Source organism: Trachurus japonicus, chromosome 5, assembly GCF_045865225.1.
Source record: "Trachurus japonicus isolate A0001 chromosome 5, Traja_1.0".
Lineage (NCBI taxonomy): Eukaryota > Metazoa > Chordata > Actinopteri > Carangiformes > Carangidae > Trachurus > Trachurus japonicus.
In genome coordinates this window covers 763,623-785,848 of record NC_140911.1, presented here as the reverse complement: position 1 = coordinate 785,848, position 22,226 = coordinate 763,623, and the positions used below count along the sequence as shown (strand labels likewise).

The following is a 22,226-nucleotide window of genomic DNA, read 5'->3' as shown; positions in this document are numbered from 1 at the left end:
AATAAGACAAATATTCTTGGAGAGATGTAGAGTTTTTACAGTGCAGCAGCTGTTTTCCAGCTGTGCAGACGCTGCAGGATGAAACCTGACCAGCTGTTGTCATGACACCAACACCTGAGCAGGTGAGACGGAGCAGCAGCGACCTCTAGTGGTGGAGTTCAGCACCTTCAGGACAAGAGTTCATGGAGATTCTCTGAACTTCATTGATCTCTTTATACTTGACACTGGATATGTTAGGTACACTAGACACACAGGTAAACACACAACAGTTCTCTACACTATAACAATCTAACAGTAGACAACACAATAGTATAATGCTCTAATAATAATAATAATAATACTACATAGAACTCTGTGAGTTCAATTTAAATGTTAGAGACGATTCAAAGTATTTTTATATTGTCTAGTTGGTATTCTTTAGAAATGTAAGGTAAGGTGTGTAAAATGTCTTTGTGTTACTGTCCAATGTAATTTAAATGTCAAATGTCAAATACATTCAGCATTTTAAAAGTACAATACCCCCCCACTAAAACACAGCAGGGAAGTATTGTAAATATTCATTAATTAAAGTACAACAACACACTGGACAGTACGTCACCGTGTATTTAAACCTGATGATGGTGAAGAAACCAGCTCTGTTCTGTTTTACTGTCCAGTCTAAATATGGTCGTTGCTTCCTGTCAGTTCATGACATCATCACTCAGGAATCTGCTCTGGTTAATGTTTGTTCCTCTGGACAGAAGAGACACAGGGCAGCCAATCAGGAGGCAGCTCCAATCAGGAGGCAGCTCCAATCAGCCAATCAGGAGGCAGCTCCAATCAGGAGGCAGCTCCAATCAGGAGGCAGCTCCAATCAGGAGGCAGCTCCAATCAGCCAATCAGGAGGCAGCTCCAATCAGCCAATCAGGAGGCACCTCCAATCAGCTAATCAGGAGGCAGCTCCAATCAGCCAATCAGGAGGCAGCTCCAATCAGCCAATCAGGAGGCACCTCCAATCAGCTAATCAGGAGGCAGCTCCAATCAGCCAATCAGGAGGCAGCTCCAATCAGCCAATCAGGAGGCAGCAGCAGAGTGATGGATGGTCAAAATGAGCAGAACAGCAGAGTAGAGTTTAGTCTGGATTGCTGCTGAAACCCACTTTACTGCAGGTATCCATGGAGACGAGGTAGAAATGCAGAACAAAAGATGGGAAAAGTTACTGTAAATTTAATTTGAGTAGTTTCACATCCTTCTTTTTGTTGGAGTTGTTTTGTTCTTTTGTTTTGTTTTATTTTTCTTGTGCGTGTTTTTGTTGGGTTGTTGAGTTTTGCTCTGTGGTTTGTCTTCTGTCTGTTTATTGGTCAGTGTGTTGTCAGTTTATACATTGTGTATTTAACTACACGCTTCGCGTCGGGCCGAACAACGCCCCTTAGCCGTGGTATAATGAGCATATACCACGGCCTGTCGTGATATATTGCTTTTATAAAACGGTTACCAATAAAGGCAATATGAAAGAGGGATACGCAATCAATTTCATGTAGTTTTATTCAACCAGAAATACATATTATCCAATAAAATAGCCTCACTGTGAAAAAAATAGTCCCACCTCTCCAGACGTTAGCTCCTAGTTAGCTCTGCATCTCGTCTTTTCCTCCGCTTTTTTTCAGATGAAAGTCACTGCTCAGTCCCCTCTACCATTGTTAACCCTCCCCGGAGGTGAAAGTTCACCTTAAACATGTGGATTCAACTACTTTAGTCCGTTTTTTAACATCGTAAAAACATCAGCTGTCTTGGGCTACGGACTGCAACAGTCCGTTGTCATGGATACATGACAACAACTTCCATTCATACCAGTCATACGTGCCTGAGGCGGAGTGATAGCCTACGCTGTGATAAGGCTTTAGAATAGTAGCCGTGGTATATGCTCAATATACCACGGCTAACAACCAATCAGATCGCCGGATTTCACCTTTCCGTTTTATAAATATATATATATATATATATATATATATATATATATATATATATATATATATATATATATATATATATATATATATATATATATATATATATATATATATATATATGCCTGCTCCCATTAACAACATAAAGAATCCATGGAGCCAGTTTAGTCCAGTCCAGTTTAGTCCAGTTTAGTCTAGTTTAGTCCAGTCCAGTCCAGTCCAGTTTAGTCCAGTTTAGTCTAATTTAGTCCAGTCCAGTCCAGTTTAGTCCAGTCCAGTTTAGTCCAGTTTAGTCTAGTTTAGTCCAGTCCAGTCCAGTCCAGTCCAGTCCAGTCTAGTCCAGTCCAGTTTAGTCTAGTTTAGTCTAGTTTAGTCTAGTCCAGTCCAGTTTAGTCCAGTTTAGTCTAGTTTAGTCTAGTTTAGTCTAGTCCAGTCCAGTCCAGTCCAGTTTAGTCCAGTCCAGTTTAGTCCAGTTTAGTCTAGTTTAGTCCAGTCCAGTCCAGTTTAGTCCAGTCCAGTCCAGTCTAGTCCAGTCCAGTTTAGTCCAGTTTAGTCTAGTTTAGTCCAGTCCAGTCCAGTCCAGTCCAGTTTAGTCCAGTTTAGTCTAGTTTAGTCCAGTCCAGTCCAGTCCAGTCTAGTTTAGTCCAGTCCAGTCCAGTCCAGTCCAGTTTAGTCCAGCCCAGTTTAGTCTAGTTTAGTCCAGTCCAGTCCAGTTTAGTCTAGTTTAGTCCAGTCCAGTCCATTTAGTCTAGTTTAGTCCAGTCCAGTTTAGTCTAGTTTAGTCCAGTCCAGTCCAGTTTAGTCTAGTTTAGTCCAGTCTAGTTTAGTCCAGTCTAGTCTAGTCTAGTCCAGTCCAGTCCAGTCCAGTCCAGTCCAGTCCAGTCCAGTCCAGTTTAGTCTAGTCCAGTCCAGTCTAGTCTAGTCTGTCCGGTCCAGTCTAGTTTAGTCTGGTCCAGTCCAGTCCAGTCCAGTCCAGTCCAGTCCAGTCCAGGTTGCTGGTGTGACGTTGTCATGGTTTCTAGGTGTTGACACCTAGAAACCTTTTGCAACACCCCTATCCTGCCATTAGGGGCGCAAAACCCTTACACCCTTAAACCCTTAGACCCTTAAACCCTTAAACCCTTACACCCTTACACCCTTAAACCCTTAAACCCTTAAACCCTTACACCCTTACACCCTTAAACCCTTAAACCCTCAAACCCTTAAACCCTAAACCCATAAACCCTAAACCCTTAAATCCTAAACCCTTAAACCCTTAGACCCTTAAACCCTTAAACTCTTAAACCCTTAAACCCTTACCACGGGAGTCAATGGAGGTGTCCTTACTGTCTTTTACAGCGCTCTACTGATGATGAGTCATGGACGTGTCTCATGTGACCTCTGTTGACTTGATGAGGTCGTGTTGACGGCCGAGGCTCCGCCCACTGTCACCATGGTTTCACAGTAAAGGGTTAAAGGGCTGTTGTAGCACATTTCTACCTGGATGTGGAGCATCAACACAGACGAAGGCCGAGTGGTGAAGGAGAGGAAGGACACCGTGTCTTACACTGTAAAAACTCAAAATCTTTCCAAGAATATTTGTCTTATTTCTTGTCAAAATGTCTCAATTTTCATCAAAACTAATCTCTTTCCACTTTAAATAAGACTCATCACCTAAAAATTTACTTGTTTTTGGATCATTTTCACTTGAAATAAGTAAAAAAAATCTGCCAGTGAAGTTGAAGTTTTTTGTGCTTGTAATAAGAAAGAAAAACTTGCTCCACTGTCAGATTTTTCTACTTATTTCAAGTGAAAATAAGTAAAAAAAAGTGTCTAAAAACAAGCTGCTTTTTAATGTGATGAGTCTGATTTTAAGTATAATTGGATTTGTTTTGACTAGAAATGACATTTTAACTAGAAATAAAACAAATATTCTTGGTAAGATTTTGAGTTTTTGCAGTGTATAATGGAAAACTGATAAGATGTGGGTTTTTACGACCTGGGAGCTGGAACGATTCCCTTCCCTTCCCCGTATCAGTGACCTTTGACCTCTGGATGAGCAGCTCCTCCCTCCGTCTGCAGCTGCCGGTCCGGACTTTGTCCCGGTGCTGGACCAGGAAGTTCCTCTGGTCTCCCGTCACCGACCGAGGAAAAGACCCCGAGGAACGTTCACCGGGATTCACCGGGATTCACCTGGCCCAACGCTACAGGTAAGACCTGGCTGAGTGTGTGTCTGTGTGTGTGTGCACTGCAAAAACTCAATATCGCACCAAGAATATTTGTCTTATTTCTAGTCAAAACAAATCTCATTATACTTAAAATAAGACTCATCACATAAAAAGCAGCTTGTTTTTAGACACTTTTTACTTCTTTCAAGCAGATTTTCACTTGAAATAAGTAGAAAAATCTGATAGTGGAGCAAGTTTTTCTTTCTTATTACAAACACAAAAAACTTGCTTTCACTGGCAGATTTTTCTACTTATTTCAAGTGAAAATTAGTTTGAAACAATGAAAATGATCTAAAAACAAGTTCATTTTTAGATGATGAGTCTTATTTAAAGTGAAAAGAGATTAGTTTAGAGTATAAATGAGACAAATATTCTTGGAAAGATGTAGAGTTTTTGCAATGTGAGTGTTTGATAGAGTAGCTAGTGAAGGAGTCAGAAGTCGTAAATCATTATTCGTATCTTTATCTCTTGTAAAATATCTTTAAAACTGTTTCAATGTGGACGAACGACTCGTTGGATTCAAAATGTTGAAACTTTATTCTCTCACACACACGGTTCAGACAATAATGTCGTCGTGAACAGTAGCTAATAAAAGCCTGTTAACAACCAAAACCATAAAGTTCTGCTTTAAGATTTAAGATGTCACATGCTCTGTTGCTAGGCGACAAAAACCAGTTCAAAGCGTCGAGGAGGAGTTGTGTAGGTGTTGTTGTGTCATTGTTGTGGTTTTGCTGTTTGAAATATTTCGTTGTTGAACTTCCAACGTGTGAAACTGAAACAGTGACGTCATCTGAATCTAAAACAGTCTAATGATTCTTTATTGATTATAACTGATTATTATTCCTCCAAGGATGTTTGGACATAACAGTCTCCATGGCAACGACACCAGCAGCTACACAGGATCGATCCAGTCAAAGTGAGTTTGTGTGTTTGATGTGATGTGATCAGTGGATTATTGACTCACCATCAGCAGACGATCAATACTTTCTTCTTTCTTCTGTTTCTTTCCTCTGCAGCGGTTTCTCCAACATGGACGAGGTGTCGTCTCAGGTCTCAGGTCTGACCCGGCTCAGCGCTAAGTCCATCTACAGTGAGTCAACACTCAGATAAAACCACTACTAATGATAATAATGATAATGATAATAATATAATGAGTTGTTCTTTATGTATTTATTTATTGTATCTCCATCAGCAGCAGCACATTAGCTCGGCTGTTCTTCCTGGAGTCCAAACATTCAGTCATAGTTGACCACTATTCCTCCTCCAGGTACATCAAGGATAAAGTAGAACTAAACAACTAAACACAATCCCAACACACGGATACAATCACACAGTAGACACAGACAAACGTATAACACAAGACACGATACACCACCTGTACAATACAACCAAGAATCAATAAATATACACATACAAGGGGAAGACAACACAATAAAACATACACAAACCTAAATAGTAGAACAGGCACCTCATCATATACCAACTACTGCAGCTGCAACATTAGAAGAAACAGTTTGAGCAACAATTTATACCTCTCTTTAGAATCTGTTAACACAATATAAAGTGGCAACAAATTCCACTCTAAGATAGCTCTGAACAAAACAGATTTCTTCATCACATTAGTATTTGCTTTAGGCAAAGTAAACCTCCCTTCTATAGCGTCTTGTCGGATAATTATGTTGACTCCACTGATGTGAAAACAAACTATACAAAAAAATTGGAGACTTGTTTACAATAATATTCTTAAGGAAGTTCAACAGAATGTAAGAGCTTCTTTGAGTGACAGTTAGCCAACAGTTAGCCAACCCAGCTGCTCATGCATATGTGCCACATGAGTTCTGTAGGAGAACTGTACTGTAGGACACAGCGTGCTGCTTGTAATTAGTTTAGATCCTTCATTGAAGCACTAGACCAAACTGGAGAACAATAATCCAGCTGTGACAGAACAAATGCATTTGCAACTTGTTTGGCAATATCTTATATATAATTGATATCATTTTTGACAGTCTTTCTACCATTGAAACCCCTCTTCTTCCCATTTTATTCACAATGTAATCTACTTGATGTTTCCACAGTGCAGAGGAAGGAGTACGCTGAGTCTGTGAACCAGATGATGAACAGGCTTCAGTACCGAGTGGAGGTATGACATCATCCTATGACATCATCAGCCAGATGTGACAGATGTGACTCACTGTGTTGATGTTGATGATGTTGATGTTGTTGTTCTTGTTAAAGGTATAGTACGTAGGAATTCCCCCCATCTAGTGGTGTGGTTGCATATCTGAACGTATTCTTGATGCTGCATTCAGGTGAAATGGGGCAGACGTCAGACAGACAACAGACGCTGCATGTAACAGGATAAACAAGTGGTCTGACAACATGTTGTCATGGTGATGTGGTATTGTTTTACCTTTGTCTTTCTCTGGTGGAGTAAAATGACATCCGGTCGGTTTGCCGACGGCCGTCTGCCTGACTGCACCTGAATGCAACACCGGTGCCTCCGTCCTTCCTCACACTACACAGTGGTGACGGTTTTAACAGCCCGTTTCCGTGGTTACCTACGGTCACGATGCAACATGGCCGCCTCGGTTCGGTGCGTCGCCCACTTCTGTATTTGTAACGACTTGTAACAACTCATTCTAAGGAACCAGAAAGCTTTCATCTGGATGCAGCTTCATGTATTCATAAATACATATTTATGAAAGACAGGTTTGATTTTTGATCATAAAGAGACAAAGAAGTTACATACTGGGACTTTAATGTTGTTGTTGTTGTGTTGCAGCACCTGTTCACCTGTGAGCTGGATGGGAAGGAGCTGCAGACCGTGTCCGACTGCGTGGAGCGCCTCAAGCTGCTGGACGAGCTGGGTCGGGTCTGGGGTCAGAACATGGTGCTGGAGGTCCGAGGCGTCCAGCTGCTGCTCACCGACCACGAGACCAAGGTGCAGCTACCGCCAAGAATATTTGTCTTATTTCTTGTCAAAATGTCTCATTTCTAGTCAAAACTAAACTCTTTCCACTTAAAATAAGACTCATCACCTAAAAATGAACTTGTTTTTAGATCATTTTCATTTTTTTCTTTTTCTTTTTCTTTTCAAAGTAGCTTAAATGGAAAGCAACTGGACTTAGTTATTTGTCTAGAAGACGTTTCACCTTCATCCAAGAGGCTTCATCAGTTCATGTAGCATCTGACCAGGCTGGGACTGGTCCAACTATCTCCTGGGAAGGGATGAAAGGGCAATGCTTCCCAGGAGATTCAACAATCTAGCCTCAAAGAATAACAACTGTTCACAAGTGACAAGTGACTCCAACGACTGTCGTTATAACAACATAGGGCACTAACGAAGTCGAAACCAACTTTCCATCAAAGACAGTCATTTAAACGACTGTCGTTATAACAACATAGGGCACTAACGAAGTCGAAACCAACTTTCCATCAAAGACAGTCATTTAAACGACTGTCGTTATAACAACATAGGGCACTAACGAAGTCGAAACCAACTTTCCATCAAAGACAGTCATTTAAACGACTGTCGTTGGCACTTGGAGCACAAAAGGGAACCAGTGACATCATCACCCTTGTGAAAATATCTGTTAGTTAAAATTTTTACTTTAAAATACTTTTTTTTAAAAACCATAGGCGGAGGTGGACGTTTTTGTCCACTTATTTATTTATTTTATTTGAATGTTTATTTAACAGGGTCGATACATACAACATTGCCACAAAGAATGAAAAATGTGATGCATACAAGACGTCTAGCTGCAGCTAATGGTCAGTCTTTGTCCCTGCTTAGGCTAGAGAAGGATAAAAGATACTGAATACAATAAGTGCAATAATACAAATACAGTGAATAATATAGTGAATAGATATCATGAATAAATAAACACAGCTACAGAATTTAGATTAAGAAGTTGCACAAATTAAATACATTAAACATTAGTAAAATGCTGTATTGACAGTGACTTGAGAGAAGTTAATGTTCACATTTCTGAAGGGTCATGGATGTTGTTAAAATGCATTACAGGTCCAAAAAATGGACTTTCATTCTGAAACTTGGGAAATCCAGAGTTTACCCAAAGATACACCTCCTCGCCAAAAACCAGCCCCCAGTGATCTTTCATCTGACCTGGGGGGGGTTGGTAAAGTGGACAGAAAGGGTAACAGGTTGGTGGGTGTTTTTCAGGAGGAGCTGGAGTCGGTCTCCGTGGGCGACGTGGTGGAGCTGACGGCCGTGCTGGACGCCGGCGTCTACAACTCGCTGCTCACCGTGTCGGTCCGGTCCCGGAGGAAGAGGAGCACCAGCGTCTTCATGTTCCAGTGTGAGGACGTCAGGGTGAGAACAGACACACACACCACCGAGACGAGACGTCCGTTAGCGACGGATGAGACAAAGTAATGAAGGTTTTCCTCTGATTGACAGGCCGACTACGTTCAGAGGGATCTGTCGCGCACGCTGTCGAAGGCACGAGAAGATCTGAAGGCCTTCAGGTAGCTACCGCTGCTGCAGAGCAATGCTGTTCTGAAACTGGGTACAGATACTCTCTAGAGGTCACAACCTCTCTCTGTAGAGACAGTTGATGGTCCTGTCACTATGCCTCCAGTTGATCATGTGCTCTAGCTACTTGCACTGCAAAAATTCAAAATCTTACCAAGAATATTTGTCTTATTTCTAGTCAAAACAATCTCATTCTACTTAAAATCAGACTCATCACATAAAAAGCAGCTTGTTTTTAGACACTTTTTACTTCTTTCAAGCAGATTTTCACTTGAAATAAGTAGAAAAATCTGATAGTGGAGCAAGTTTTTCTTTCTTATTACAAACACAAAAAACTTGCTTTCACTGGCAGATTTTTCTACTTATTTCAAGTGAAAATTAGTTTGAAACAAGTGAAAATGATCTAAAAACAAGTTCATTTTTAGGTGATGAGTCTTATTTTAAGTGGAAAGAGATTAGTTTTGACTAGAAATGAGACATTTTTTTTTAAAGTATATTTTTCGGCTTTTTGCCTTTATTTGATAGTGATGACAGTAGAGATAGACAGGAAATGGGGAGGCAGAGAGAGGGGGAATGACACGCAGGAAAGGTCTGCCCGACGCGGGATTCGAACCGGGGACGCCTGCGGCGAGGACTGTAGCCTCTACATGGGGCGGCCGCTCTACCCACTGCGCCACGCACCGCCAGAAATGAGACATTTTGACAAGAAAGAAGACAAATATTCTTGGAAAGATGTAGAGTTTTTGCAGTGTGGCCACAGGGATATCTCTTTGGTAGAATGGCAAGCGCACATGACTCTAAAGCCTGGTTTATGCTTCTGCGTCGCGGCGACAGCGTAGCTACGGCATCGACGCGGACCCCTATGCGGTCCCTACGCTGTAGCCTGACGTGCACCTCCAAAAACCGCTACAGAGTCGTAACTGGTGACTTGAAGTCGTGACTTACGGGTTCAGAAGCCTGAACGCACCATAACTCATGATCTATGAAACATAGAAACACAGTGTTTTGGTTCTTTACACAGGTTTTGGGGGGTTCTTCATTCTATTAGAATCAGCTCCTCTACTTACTAAGTTCTGCTCTGACTAGAAAACTAAAAGGTCTATTGGAATCTAAAACTCACCAAAACCTGTGTGAGTTTAATTAACTAGTTTCACAGCGGCCATCTTGCACTCCATTCTCAATACAACATTCCACATAACTATTGTTGTATTAATACCCTCAATTCCTCTCAATTAGATAAAGAGATAATTGGTGTGGTGGTTGTACTATCCTTTAGTGTTGTATGGTTTAATATGTCTTGTTTTGCCCAGTATACCAGTACTCCTTGCCAGCTTCAACCTAACATCATTTATTTGGGGTTTCCAACTAAGATTTTGATCAATTATCACCCCTCCCCCCCAAAAAAAGGTTTTTCATTGACCCTTTCCTGATGTTGTCGATGTTCAACTTCTACTTCAACCTGTGTTTCTGGTGGTATCGGCCTCTTCCCAAACCACAAGAAATTGGTTTTCCTACTATGAAATGTGAGACCCATAATATATATGGTGACATATTGGGACAATACCTGGAGGCCATCTTGAAAAATGGCCGCCATAGTCAATTTATTTGAGTGACCAGCGCCTTTTTCCACCAGAGTGACCGAGTTTGTGACCTTTAGAGAGTTTGTCGTGACCTTTAGAGTGCACTGCAAAAACTCAAACTCTCACCAAGAATATTTGTCTTATTTCTAGTCAAAACAAGTCTCATTCTACTTAAAATAAGACTCATCACATTAAAAGCAGCTTGTTTTTAGACACTTTTTACTTCTTTCAAGCAGATTTTCACTTGAAATAAGTAGAAAAATCTGATAGTGGAGCAAGTTTTTCTTTCTTATTACAAACACAAAAAACTTGCTTTCACTGGCAGATTTTTCTACTTATTTCAAGTGAAAATTAGTTTGAAACAAGTGAAAATGATCTAAAAACAAGTTCATTTTTAGGTGATGAGTCTTATTTTAAGTGGAAAGAGATTAGTTTTGACTAGAAATGAGACATTTTGACAAGAAATAAGACAAATATTCTTGGAAAGATGTAGAGTTTTTGCAGTGTGTTTGTGACCTTTGTCTCTGTCTGTCCCTCTGAACCAGCAGCTCAGGACTCGGCTCGGCTCATGAAGGAGTGAAGAACCACCGGACCGGGAGTCCTGCTGCTGCTCTCCGTCCGGTTCCTCTGTGGACGTCTCCAGACTGTGAGGACACGACACAGCGTTGCACGACAAAAACTCAAAATCTTTCCAAGAATATTTGTCTTATTTCTTGTCCAAATGTCTCAATTTTAGTCAAAACTAATCTCTTTCCACTTAAAATAAGACTCATCACCTAAAAATTTACTTGTTTTTAGATCATTTTCATTTGTTTCAAACTAATTTTCACTTGAAATAAGTGAAAAAATCTGCCAGTGAAAGGAAGTTTTTTGTGTTTGTATTAAGAAAGAAAAACTTGCTCCACTATCAGATTTTTCAACTTATTTCAAGTGAAAATCTGCTTGAAATAAGTCAAAAGTGTCTAAAAACAAGCTGCTTTTTAATGTGATGAGTCTTATTTTAAGTAGAATGAGATTTGTTTTGACTTAGAAATGACATTTTGACTAAAAATAAGACAAATATTCTTGGTAAGATTTTGATTTTTTGCAGTGTGGACATGATCCGTCCTCTGCTGCTTCCTGACCAAACGTCTCACCTCTTCTGTTGTTGTCGTCTGTCCAACCGCCAGACGACGACGACGACGTCCAGGAGCCGGAGCTGCTGCTGCCTGAGGAAGAGGAGGAAGAGGAGGAGGAGGAGGAGGAGGAAGAGGAAGAGGCTCCACCTTCATCACAGCTCAGTGTGGAGAGACAACGACCGTACACAGAACTGGACCGCAGCGTGGTCAGTCACATCACACACCACTCAACTCGACTCACCGTTTAACACAGGAAGCAGATTACCTTTATTTTATTATCCTCTGTTTTTACTCCCTTCCTTCCTTCTTTCCTTCCTTCTTCCCTTCCTTCCTACTTTCCTCCCTTCCTTCCTTCCCTCCTTCCTTCCTTCCTTCGTTCACAGGACATCTTGAATCATATTCTAAATGACATTGAAATCTTCATGGGACACGTTGCTGCAGTCGTAGCTAAAAATACAAAGAAAAAGAAGAAGCTGAAGAAAGGAAAAGGTGAATGAATGAAAAATCTTTAACATATTATAATATTATATATATATATTATCTATATATAATAATAATATATCTATATATTATCATCAGTTGTAAAGTCTTCATGGTGTTTTCATCTTCCCCTCCAGCCATGGATGGGATGCCGTCTGAACAAGAGTTTGCAGAGTGTCTCCATAAAATCAAATGTGGCTTCAACCTCCTGGTTTGTGTTTTGAATCACAGTCACACACACACACACACACACTGACTGTGATGAACGGTGTGTAACAGTGTGTTGTGTGTTGTGACAGGGCGAGCTCAACGGCAGGATCAATAATCCCAGCGCTGCTGACTTTGTTCACTCCCTCTTCTCCACGTTGGCATTTGTGAGTCACCGTCGTTGTTATCATTAATAATATTAATATATTAATTAATATGAATCATACTTCAGTCTGAGCTGTGTGGTTTCCCTGAGCAGGTGACGAGCCACTGCCCTGAGCAGCTCCCCCCCTCCATCGTGGCTCCGCTGCTGGAGCCTCAGAGCATCCGCCTCATGAGCGAGGAGGCGTCGACGGAGGAGGACCAGCTGTGGCAGAGTCTGGGAGACGCGTGGAACATCCCCAGGTGGGACGCACGGCATCACAGGGGTTTATTATGTGTGGACGTCAAATTCTGATATGTCATCTGGGGGGCCGAGGGGAGTCCAACGCAGAAGTTTGGTTGAAATCGGGCCGGTGGTTTGGGAGAAACCACCGATTTTCAAAGATTTTTAACCCCCACGGATGTCGAAAAAGGTTTTTTTTGACCAAAAATCAAATTTCCTCAAATTTCTTCAAATTTCTCCAAATTCGAATATGTCATCTGGGGGGCCGAGGCGGGTCTAACGCAGAAGTTTGGTTGAAATCGGGCCGGTGGTCTGGGAGAAACCACCACTTTTCGAAGATTTTTAACCCCCACGGATGTCGAAAAAGGTTTTTTTTGACCAAAAATCAAACTTCTTCAAATTTCTCCAAACTCGGATATGTCATCTGGGGGGTCGAGGGGGGTCCAACGCAGAAGTTTGGTTGAAATCGGGTCAGTGGTTTTGGAGAAAATGACCGAGGCCATTTTCGAAGATTTTTAACCCAAAAAAGCTGTCGAAAAACTTTTTTCTTTGACAAAAATCAAACTTCTTCAAATTTCTCCAAATTCGGATATGTCATCTGGGGGCCGAGGGGAGTCCAATGCAGAAGTTTGGTTGAAATCGGGCCAGTGGTTTGGGGGAAATTGGAGAAAATGACCCAGGCCATTTTCGAACATTTGTAAGCCCCGCGGGTGTCGAAAATGTTTTTTTTGACCAAAAATCTAATTTCTTCAGATTTCCCCAAATTCGAATATGTCATCTGGGGGGCCGAGGGGAGTCCAACGCAGAAGTTTGGTTGAAATCGGGCCAGTGGTTTTGGAGAAAATGACCCAGGCTGTTTTCGAAGATTTTTAACCAGCACGGCTGTCGAAAATGTTTTTTCTTTGGCCAAAAATCAAATTTCTCCAAATTTGGATATGTCATCTGGGGGGCCGAGGGGGGTCCAATGCAGAAGTTTGGTTGAAATCGGGCCGGTGGTTTTGGAGAAAATGTAGAAAATGACCAAGGTGATTTTCGAAGATTTTTAACCCTCGTGGGTGTCGGAAAAGGTTTTTTTTGACCAAAAATCAAATTCCCTCAAATTTCTTCAAATTTCTCCAAATTCGAATATGTCATCTGGGGGGCCGAGGCGGGTCTAACGCAGAAGTTTGGTTGAAATCGGGCCGGTCGTTTTGGAGAAAATGACCGAGGTGATTTCTGAAGATGATGAATATTTGTATTTTGAATAAGGTTAAGTTTGTCTTTTCATTCATGGTGACTATGTGTAGCTACATTATGTGAATATGTGCAACCATGTGAAGTATGTGAACCATGAACGGGATAAATCAAAATGAAATGAAATGAACTGATGGGATGTGGTTGGACCTTCAGCACCAAGTGGCCGGAGGAGGACGAGGACATTCCCACCTACACCCTGCAGTTCTCTGACGGCTGGCAGCCGCCACGGGCCACCGCGGGACTCGAACCTGGTCCCAGTGAGTCTGTGAGCAGACAGGAGAGTCCAGAACCAGAACCAGAACCGTTCAGCCAGGTAAACCTCCAGAACCAGAGAGACGGAGCCAGAGGAAGGAGCATCACTCTCCACTGGCCGTCCCGTCATCCCACACCGCTTCTCTTTCTTTTCTTTAACATTCTTTTTATTGAACATTTTCAAAATTATAACAGTCCAGCACAGTGCATACAGATTATATGAGATATACGTCCACAGCGCTGCAAAAACTCTACATCTTTCCAAGAATATTTGTCTTATTTCTTGTCAAAATGTCTCATTTCTAGTCAAAACTAATCTCTTTCCACTTAAAATAAGACTCATCACCTAAAAATTAACTTGTTTTTAGATCATTTTCACTTGTTTCAAACTAATTTTCACTTGAAATAAGTAGAAAAATCTGCCAGTGGAGAGCATTCAAAGGAGCTCCAGCAACACTTGTAATGGAAAAACAACTTCATTAAACCGACGTGTTTCGGCTTGTGGCCTTCATCAGGGTCATGTTGTGCTTGTAATAAGAAAGAAAAACTTGCTCCACTATCAGATTTTTCTACTTATTTCAAGTGAAAATCTGCTTGAAAGAAGTAAAAAGTGTCTAAAAACAAGCTACTTTTTATGTGATGAGTCTTATTTTAAGTAGAATGAGATTTGTTTTGACTAGAAATAAGACAAATATTCTTGGTAAGATGTAGAGTTTCTGCAGTGTGCAATGATCTCAAAGGTCCTTGTTGGGTCTTACATTTCAGCCAGTTGCACTCTGAGTTCCCAGGTGCTTTAACACTTTGTGTTATAAACTATAAACAGTCTCTGTCCCGTCTGTCCGTCCTGGGTGAGGGATCCCTCCTCTGTTGCTCACCCTGAGGTTTCTCCTGGTTTTCCCTGTTAAAGGGTTTTCCATGGAGTTTTTCCTCAGTGGATGTGAGGGTCTAAGGACAGAGGATGTTGTTATTAGGCTGCAGTTGCTGCTTAATTATCACACTAACCTCATCCATCTTCTCTTTCTTCTGTGCCAAGTGGACGCCTCCAGCTGCAGCCAATAGGACGCCTCCAGCTCCAGCCAATAGGACGCCTCCAGCTCCAGCCAATAGGACGCCTCCAGCTGCAGTCCGTCCACAGAAAGCCCGGTACGCATTAACCCCACGCTGCAGACTTGAGCCGAACGGGAACGTTAACCACCGAGGTTTAAAGTTTCTCTGTGTGTTTCAGCCCCGTGGAGCCGGAGCCTCGGCCCATGTCGGTTCTCTACGACTTCACTTCAAGAAACCACAGAGAGCTCACGGTCCGCAAAGGAGAAACCGTGCAGGTGAGTTTCAGTGACAGTGGCGCTCTGTGATGGGATAGTAATGTCTTTCTGGGATGTTTCAGAGTTGGGCTATCTGAGGTGAGTGGCTACATGCAAAAACACAAAGTTTCTACTGTTTCTACTCTCCACTATATGAGTTCAGTGGTGTCTCTAAGGATTCCAGTCATGTACCAGAGATATCTGATTGTTTTCTGAGTGTTTGTTGTGGTTGAAAGAATTGCCCCCATGGGTTAGCGATGTGGCTGTCGCTAGCGCCAGGTAGCCATGGTAACTCTGGTTTGCCTGCAGCAATTTTAGTCGCGTTTTTTGCTCCAACCAACACCGGGTGACCATCAGGACAACGATTTAGGGTCAAAAATGACCGGAATTCTCCTTTAATGTCTGTTGTGTTAACCCTATGAGCTTTAAGTGGCTTCTTTGGGGTGATGAATGTAACTATGTTTGTAAGATTTCTTCTGACGATGTGTGCGTGTGTGACCCTCCAGGTGCTGGACACGGCGAAGCAGTGGTGGAGGGTGAGGAACGTCGGGGGGGAGGAGGGGTACGTCCCCCACAACGTCCTGGAGGCTCCAGACCAACAACAACCTGAACAGGTTCAACACGTTAACACAACACAGCAGCAACACCAGGACAAAGACACGTGACCTTTGACCTTCACTCAGTGTCACCTCACCTGTCTGACTTCTACCTGCAGGAATTCTTCTGCACTGCAAAAACTCAAAATCTCACCAAGAATATCTGTCTTATTTCTAGTCAAAACTAATCTCATTCTACTCAAAATAAGACTCATCACATTAAAAGCAGCTTGTTTTTAGACACTTTTTACTTCTTTCAAGCAGATTTTCACTTGAAATAAGTAGAAAAATCTGATAGTGGAGCAAGTTTTTCTTTCTTATTACAAACACAAAAAACTTGCTTTCACTGGCAGATTTTTCTACTTATTTCAAGTGTTATTAAAAATAGTTTGAAACAAGTGAAAATGATCTAAAAACAAGTTCATATTTAGGTGATGAGTCTTATTTTAAGTGGAAAGAGATTAGTTTTGACTAGAAATGAGACATTTTGACAAGAAATAAGACAAATATTCTTGGAAAGACTTTGAGTTTTTGCAGTGCAACTGTTAAACAGTCAGATACCTGTAGCCTGTTGATATGTTTTATAAGTAATAATAATAATAATAACTGTCATCATCTTCTCAGCTCAGTGAAGCGTCTCCCGTCCTGACGAAGAAGTCCAGACCGGCGGAGGTGAGAGCCTGGCTGGAGGACAAGGACTTCAGTAAGATGTGAGTTGATGAACAAAGACGGGAAGAAATGGGACAAATTAAAACTTGTGTTTGAGGGAGGAAGTCCGACCAGAACCACAGATCTACTGATGCCCCACACCGGCCGGTTACAGGTTCTGTCATGTTAGTTCTGTGTGGAGGAGAGGTGAAGGAAACGTGCTGCTGCAGTGCATTATGGGAAATGTAGGACCCAGTTGTTTTTATTGAAAGTTTCCAGCTGTTTTAAAAATGAACTAACTGCAAAAACTCAAAATCTTTCCAAGAATATTTGTCTCATTTCTAGTCAAAACTAAAAATAAGACTCATCACCTAAAAATGAACTTGTTTTTAGATCATTTTCACTTGTTTCAAACTAATTTTCACTTGTTTCAAACTAATTTTCACTTGAAATAAGTAGAAAAATCTGCCAGTGAAAGCAAGTTTTTTGTGTTTATGTAATAAGAAAGAAAAACTTGCTCCACTATCAGATTTTTCTACTTATTTCAAGTGAAAATCTGCTTGAAGTAAAAAGTGTCTAAAAACAAGCTGCTTTTAATGTGATGAGTCTTATATAGTATATATATTATATACTTATTTTAAGTAGAATGAGATTAGTTTTGACTAGAAATAAGACAAATATTCTTGGTAAGAGTTTGAGTTTTTGCAGTGAAACCAAAGTGAAACATTGGTTGAGTGCAGGTTTTCACTCAACTGATGTTTCACTTTGGTTTCACATCAAACGTTTCCTCCTCCAATGAACTCAGTGTTGATGGATGAGAGATGATCAGTATTGATGATCTTATTGGTGGTTGATCTTATTGGTCATTGATCTTATTGGTGGTTGATCTTATTGGTGGTTGATCTTATTGGTGGTTGATCTTATTGGTGGTTGATCTTATTGGTGGTTGATCTTATTGGTCATTGATCTTATTGGTGGTTGATCTTATTGGTGGTTGATCTTATTGGTCATTGATCTTATTGGTGGTTGATCTTATTGGTCATTGATCTTATTGGTGGTTGGTCTTATTGGTCGTTGATCTTATTGGTGGTTGATCTTATTGGTGGTTGATCTTATTGGTCATTGATCTTATTGGTGGTTGATCTTATTGGTGGTTGATCTTATTGGTCATTGATCTTATTGGTGGTTGATCTTATTGGTGGTTGATCTTATTGGTGGTTGATCTTATTGGTCATTGATCTTATTGGTGGTTGATCTTATTGGTGGTTGATCTTATTGGTGGTTGATCTTATTGGTGGTTGATCTTATTGGTCATTGATCTTATTGGTGGTTGATCTTATTGGTCATTGATCTTATTGGTGGTTGATCTTATTGGTCGTTGATCTTATTGGTGGTTGATCTTATTGGTGGTTGATCTTATTGGTGGTTGATCTTATTGGTCATTGATCTTATTGGTGGTTGATCTTATTGGTGGTTGATCTTATTGGTGGTTGATCTTATTGGTCGTTGATCTTATTGGTGGTTGATCTTATTGGTGGTTGATCTTATTGGTGGTTGATCTTATTGGTCATTGATCTTATTGGTGGTTGATCTTATTGGTCATTGATCTTATTGGTGGTTGATCTTATTGGTCGTTGATCTTATTGGTGGTTGATCTTATTGGTGGTTGATCTTATTGGTGGTTGATCTTATTGGTCATTGATCTTATTGGTGGTTGATCTTATTGGTCATTGATCTTATTGGTCATTGATCTTATTGGTGGTTGATCTTATTGGTGGTTGATCTTATTGGTCATTGATCTTATTGGTGGTTGATCTTATTGGTGGTTGATCTTATTGGTCATTGATCTTATTGGTGGTTGATCTTATTGGTGGTTGATCTTATTGGTCGTTGATCTTATTGGTGGTTGATCTTATTGGTGGTTGATCTTATTGGTCATTGATCTTATTGGTGGTTGATCTTATTGGTGGTTGATCTTATTGGTCATTGATCTTATTGGTGGTTGATCTTATTGGTGGTTGATCTTATTGGTGGTTGATCTTATTGGTGGTTGATCTTATTGGTCATTGATCTTATTGGTGGTTGATCTTATTGGTGGTTGATCTTATTGGTGGTTGATCTTATTGGTCATTGATCTTATTGGTGGTTGATCTTATTGGTCGTTGATCTTATTGGTGGTTGATCTTATTGGTGGTTGATCTTATTGGTGGTTGATCTTATTGGTGGTTGATCTTATTGGTCATTGATCTTATTGGTGGTTGATCTTATTGGTGGTTGATCTTATTGGTCATTGATCTTATTGGTGGTTGATCTTATTGGTCATTGATCTTATTGGTCATTGATCTTATTGGTGGTTGATCTTATTGGTGGTTGATCTTATTGGTGGTTGATCTTATTGGTCATTGATCTTATTGGTGGTTGATCTTATTGGTCATTGATCTTATTGGTGGTTGATCTTATTGGTGGTTGATCTTATTGGTGGTTGATCTTGTTGGTGGTTGATCTTATTGGTGGTTGATCTTATTGGTCGTTGATCTTATTGGTGGTTGATCTTATTGGTGGTTGATCTTATTGGTGGTTGATCTTATTGGTGGTTGATCTTATTGGTCATTGATCTTATTGGTGGTTGATCTTATTGGTCATTGATCTTATTGGTCATTGATCTTATTGGTGGTTGATCTTATTGGTGGTTGATCTTATTGGTCATTGATCTTATTGGTGGTTGATCTTATTGGTGGTTGATCTTATTGGTCATTGATCTTATTGGTGGTTGATCTTATTGGTGGTTGATCTTATTGGTGGTTGATCTTATTGGTGGTTGATGTGTTGCAGCACGGTGCGCTGTCTGGGCGTGCTGAGCGGCGCCGCCCTGCTGGGGATGAGCAGAGAGGAGCTGAAGTCCATCTGTCCCGAGCAGGGAGGACGAGTCTTCTTCCAGCTGCAGGCCGTCCGCTCCTCACTGGTGAGTTACAGACTAACTGTCCAACAGAAACTACATCTCTAAACTACATGGACAAACCTCCAAACCTCCTGGTGACTGGTCACTACAGAACTGAGTTTCTCATTCATTTCATCACGTTGTAAATGTCTCAGTTCATCTTTATAGACGGTGAAGTCCAGGTAGCTGCAAAAACTCAAAATCTTTCCAAGAATATTTGTCTTCTTTCTTGTCAAAATGTCTCAATTTTAGTCAAAACTAATCTCTTTCCACTTAAAATAAGACTCATCACCTAAAAATTAACTTGTTTTAGATCATTTTCACTTGTTTCAAACTAATTTTCACTTGAAATAAGTAGAAAAATCTGCCAGTGAAAGCAAGTTTTTTGTGTTTGTAATAAGAAAGAAAAACTTGTTCCACTATCAGATTTTTCTACTTATTTCAAGTGAAAATCTGCTTGAAAAAAGTAAAAAGTGTCTGAAAACAAGCTGCTTTTAATGTGATGAGTCTTATTTTAAGTAGAATGAGATTTATTTTGACTAGAAACGACATTTTGACTAGAAATAAGACAAATATTCTTGGAAAGATTTTAAATTTTTGCAGTGTAGCTGCAGCAGCACCGTGTCCAGGTGAATAGATCTGATTGATCTAAACTGATTGATTGATTCTCAGTCTGATGGTTGTTCTGACAAAACATGTCAGCATCATTTCATTCTATAAGTCGTCACATGAACAACAGTCTGTTCAGGTGTCTAAATGAGTCAAGAAGATAAAACCATGAATACCATGTATTTATTTACAGACTGTAGGCTACTTATCATTCTCCTTGTTTTTGATTATGTGTTTATATTACAGTATATGATGATGTAGACATTTTCTTTTTACTCTGATGACTGGAAGTTACTTTACGTGTGTGAATAACAATAGTTACATGAGTCCAGTGTGTGATGTCAAAGCTTAGAGGCTGCTCTTACTGTAAAATCCTGGTTTTTATTTAATTTTCAGTTTTCTACACAGTTGTATTGTGTTATCTGGACAATCAAACTAGTCCAGTAACTGTAGTGAATGAAGCTCTGGGTCAGACTGAGAGGAGACATGAGGACGTTTCAATGCTGCTCTGAACACGTTGACCTGCAGTGACACGTCACCAGGGCCGGCCCTAGGATGTTGGTGGCCCCCTAAACAAGGTTTTTGTTTGTGGCCCTGCACTCTAAGTGCAAACACCAAATCACTGGTTAAAACTGAATACAGACGTGTTTATGCCCTCTGAGGTTTGAGGCCATTTTCTCAACTTTTACATATTTTCTTAAATGTATCTTTTTAAGATACTTGCAGATGTAACAATACTCAAGTGTTTTATGTCTAAATATTAGAACCTCCGCTGTAAGCACACTGAGGCCAGTTTGTCCTAGAACACTGTAGAAAGAAATAATTTAGGACAAATGCTGGAAATCTGAGGTCTGCTTTTTGAAAAATGTCCAATCCCTTGTGAAAACACTCCTTCAGTCATGAGAATGAACTGTTTTGGTGCTTGAAATAGGATATGAATACAGTAATAGATAAGTGTAGAAAACAAGTCTAAAATGACATTTTGTAAAATTGTTTTTTGAGCACAAATGTTGTCATTCTGCCGTTCTATTTTCACCAAATGTCTCAAATGTGAGATAAAAGAAGCTGAATATTGACTTCACATTACATATAAAGCTCATAGCTGCACGTGCAGACCTCAGGATGTTTAAATGACTTGATGAACCCCGGTACCTTTCTGATCATGTGGCCCCCCACCTAACGGCTGTGGCCCTAAACAACCACATAGAGGGTTTATGCCAGGGGCCGGGCCTGGTCACGATGCCAAAGGGACGATGCATTCTGGGGAAACTGACTGTTTGTATGAGGAAGGAGTTTAGGTTTGACTCATGAGTGAAGTGTTTATGGAGAAATATGAGCTTGACTGTTTTACCAAATGATCTGAGAGTTTAGAGAATTTAACTTCTGTTTAGAGAAATGAACCAAACCAACTGAGAGAAACTGTAACACAGGAACCTCCGTCTGCTCTGTGTTTCAATGCTGCAGGCTGCCAGTTAACAGGAGGAGGAAGAGGAGGAGGAGGAAGAAGAGGAGGAGGAGGAGGAAGAAGGAGAGGAAGAGGAATCATTAAGGAAGAAGAAGAGGAGGAGGAGGAGGAGGAATCATGGCCACCGGTGGTTAGATACTGTACAGAATGAACATTTCCTATCATGGGACTAATAAAGGAATAAACTAATAACTTATATCTTATCTTGAGCCTAATATTAATAAAGAAATACAATCAGATTAGATTTATAGCACATATTTATATAGATTCTTCTGAAACCTTTGGTCACATCTACAATAAATCTGCTGCACGTTGTATCACATAACTTAATGTCACTTATAGAAACAGACGTTGGTGTCAAACGTCAAAGATAAAATGAAACAAGAGTAAAATGATGATGAAGTAACAATGTGAAGTGTGAGAGAAAAGAAGCTGAGTCGATGTGAGTGGTGTAATAATCTGTAAATAAACATGCTTTATTTCATTGTTCAGACGTTACACATGAACCTCATCAGACTCTGTGAAACACTGGCCATCCACTGCCAGACCATAATATGGCTACAGGTCCATGGACAGAGAAAAGAAAAGAAAAGAAAAAAGAGGCAAAATTCAAAATAAAAAAATCATGTCATGTGAAAAAATTACAAGAAAAAAACCACAAATAAAAGATCGGAGTAGTTTGTGGAGTTAGTAGCACGTATAACAGATCCGTTCCTATGGAGACGGTTCACTGCAAAAACTCAAAATCTTACCAAGACTATTT

At 40.4% G+C, this 22,226-nt stretch overlaps 1 protein-coding gene across 1 annotated transcript; it reads left to right on the top strand.

The window, feature by feature from the left end:
• The first annotated feature begins 4,099 nt into the window (after positions 1–4,099).
• On the top strand, positions 4,100–21,876 carry eps8l3a (EPS8 signaling adaptor L3a). Its single transcript, XM_085775509.1, has 20 exons — positions 4,100–4,135; positions 5,004–5,069; positions 5,170–5,243; positions 6,229–6,293; positions 6,936–7,094; positions 8,337–8,486; positions 8,574–8,641; positions 10,774–10,874; positions 11,398–11,552; positions 11,730–11,835; positions 11,964–12,037; positions 12,126–12,200; positions 12,293–12,438; positions 13,808–13,967; positions 14,940–15,049; positions 15,132–15,228; positions 15,714–15,821; positions 16,428–16,513; positions 19,284–19,413; positions 21,463–21,876. Exons 2-20 carry the CDS (start codon positions 5,005–5,007, stop codon positions 21,472–21,474), a joined length of 1,941 nt encoding a protein of 646 aa, XP_085631635.1. The 5' UTR covers positions 4,100–4,135; position 5,004; the 3' UTR covers positions 21,475–21,876.
• The last annotated feature ends 350 nt before the right edge of the window (positions 21,877–22,226 follow it).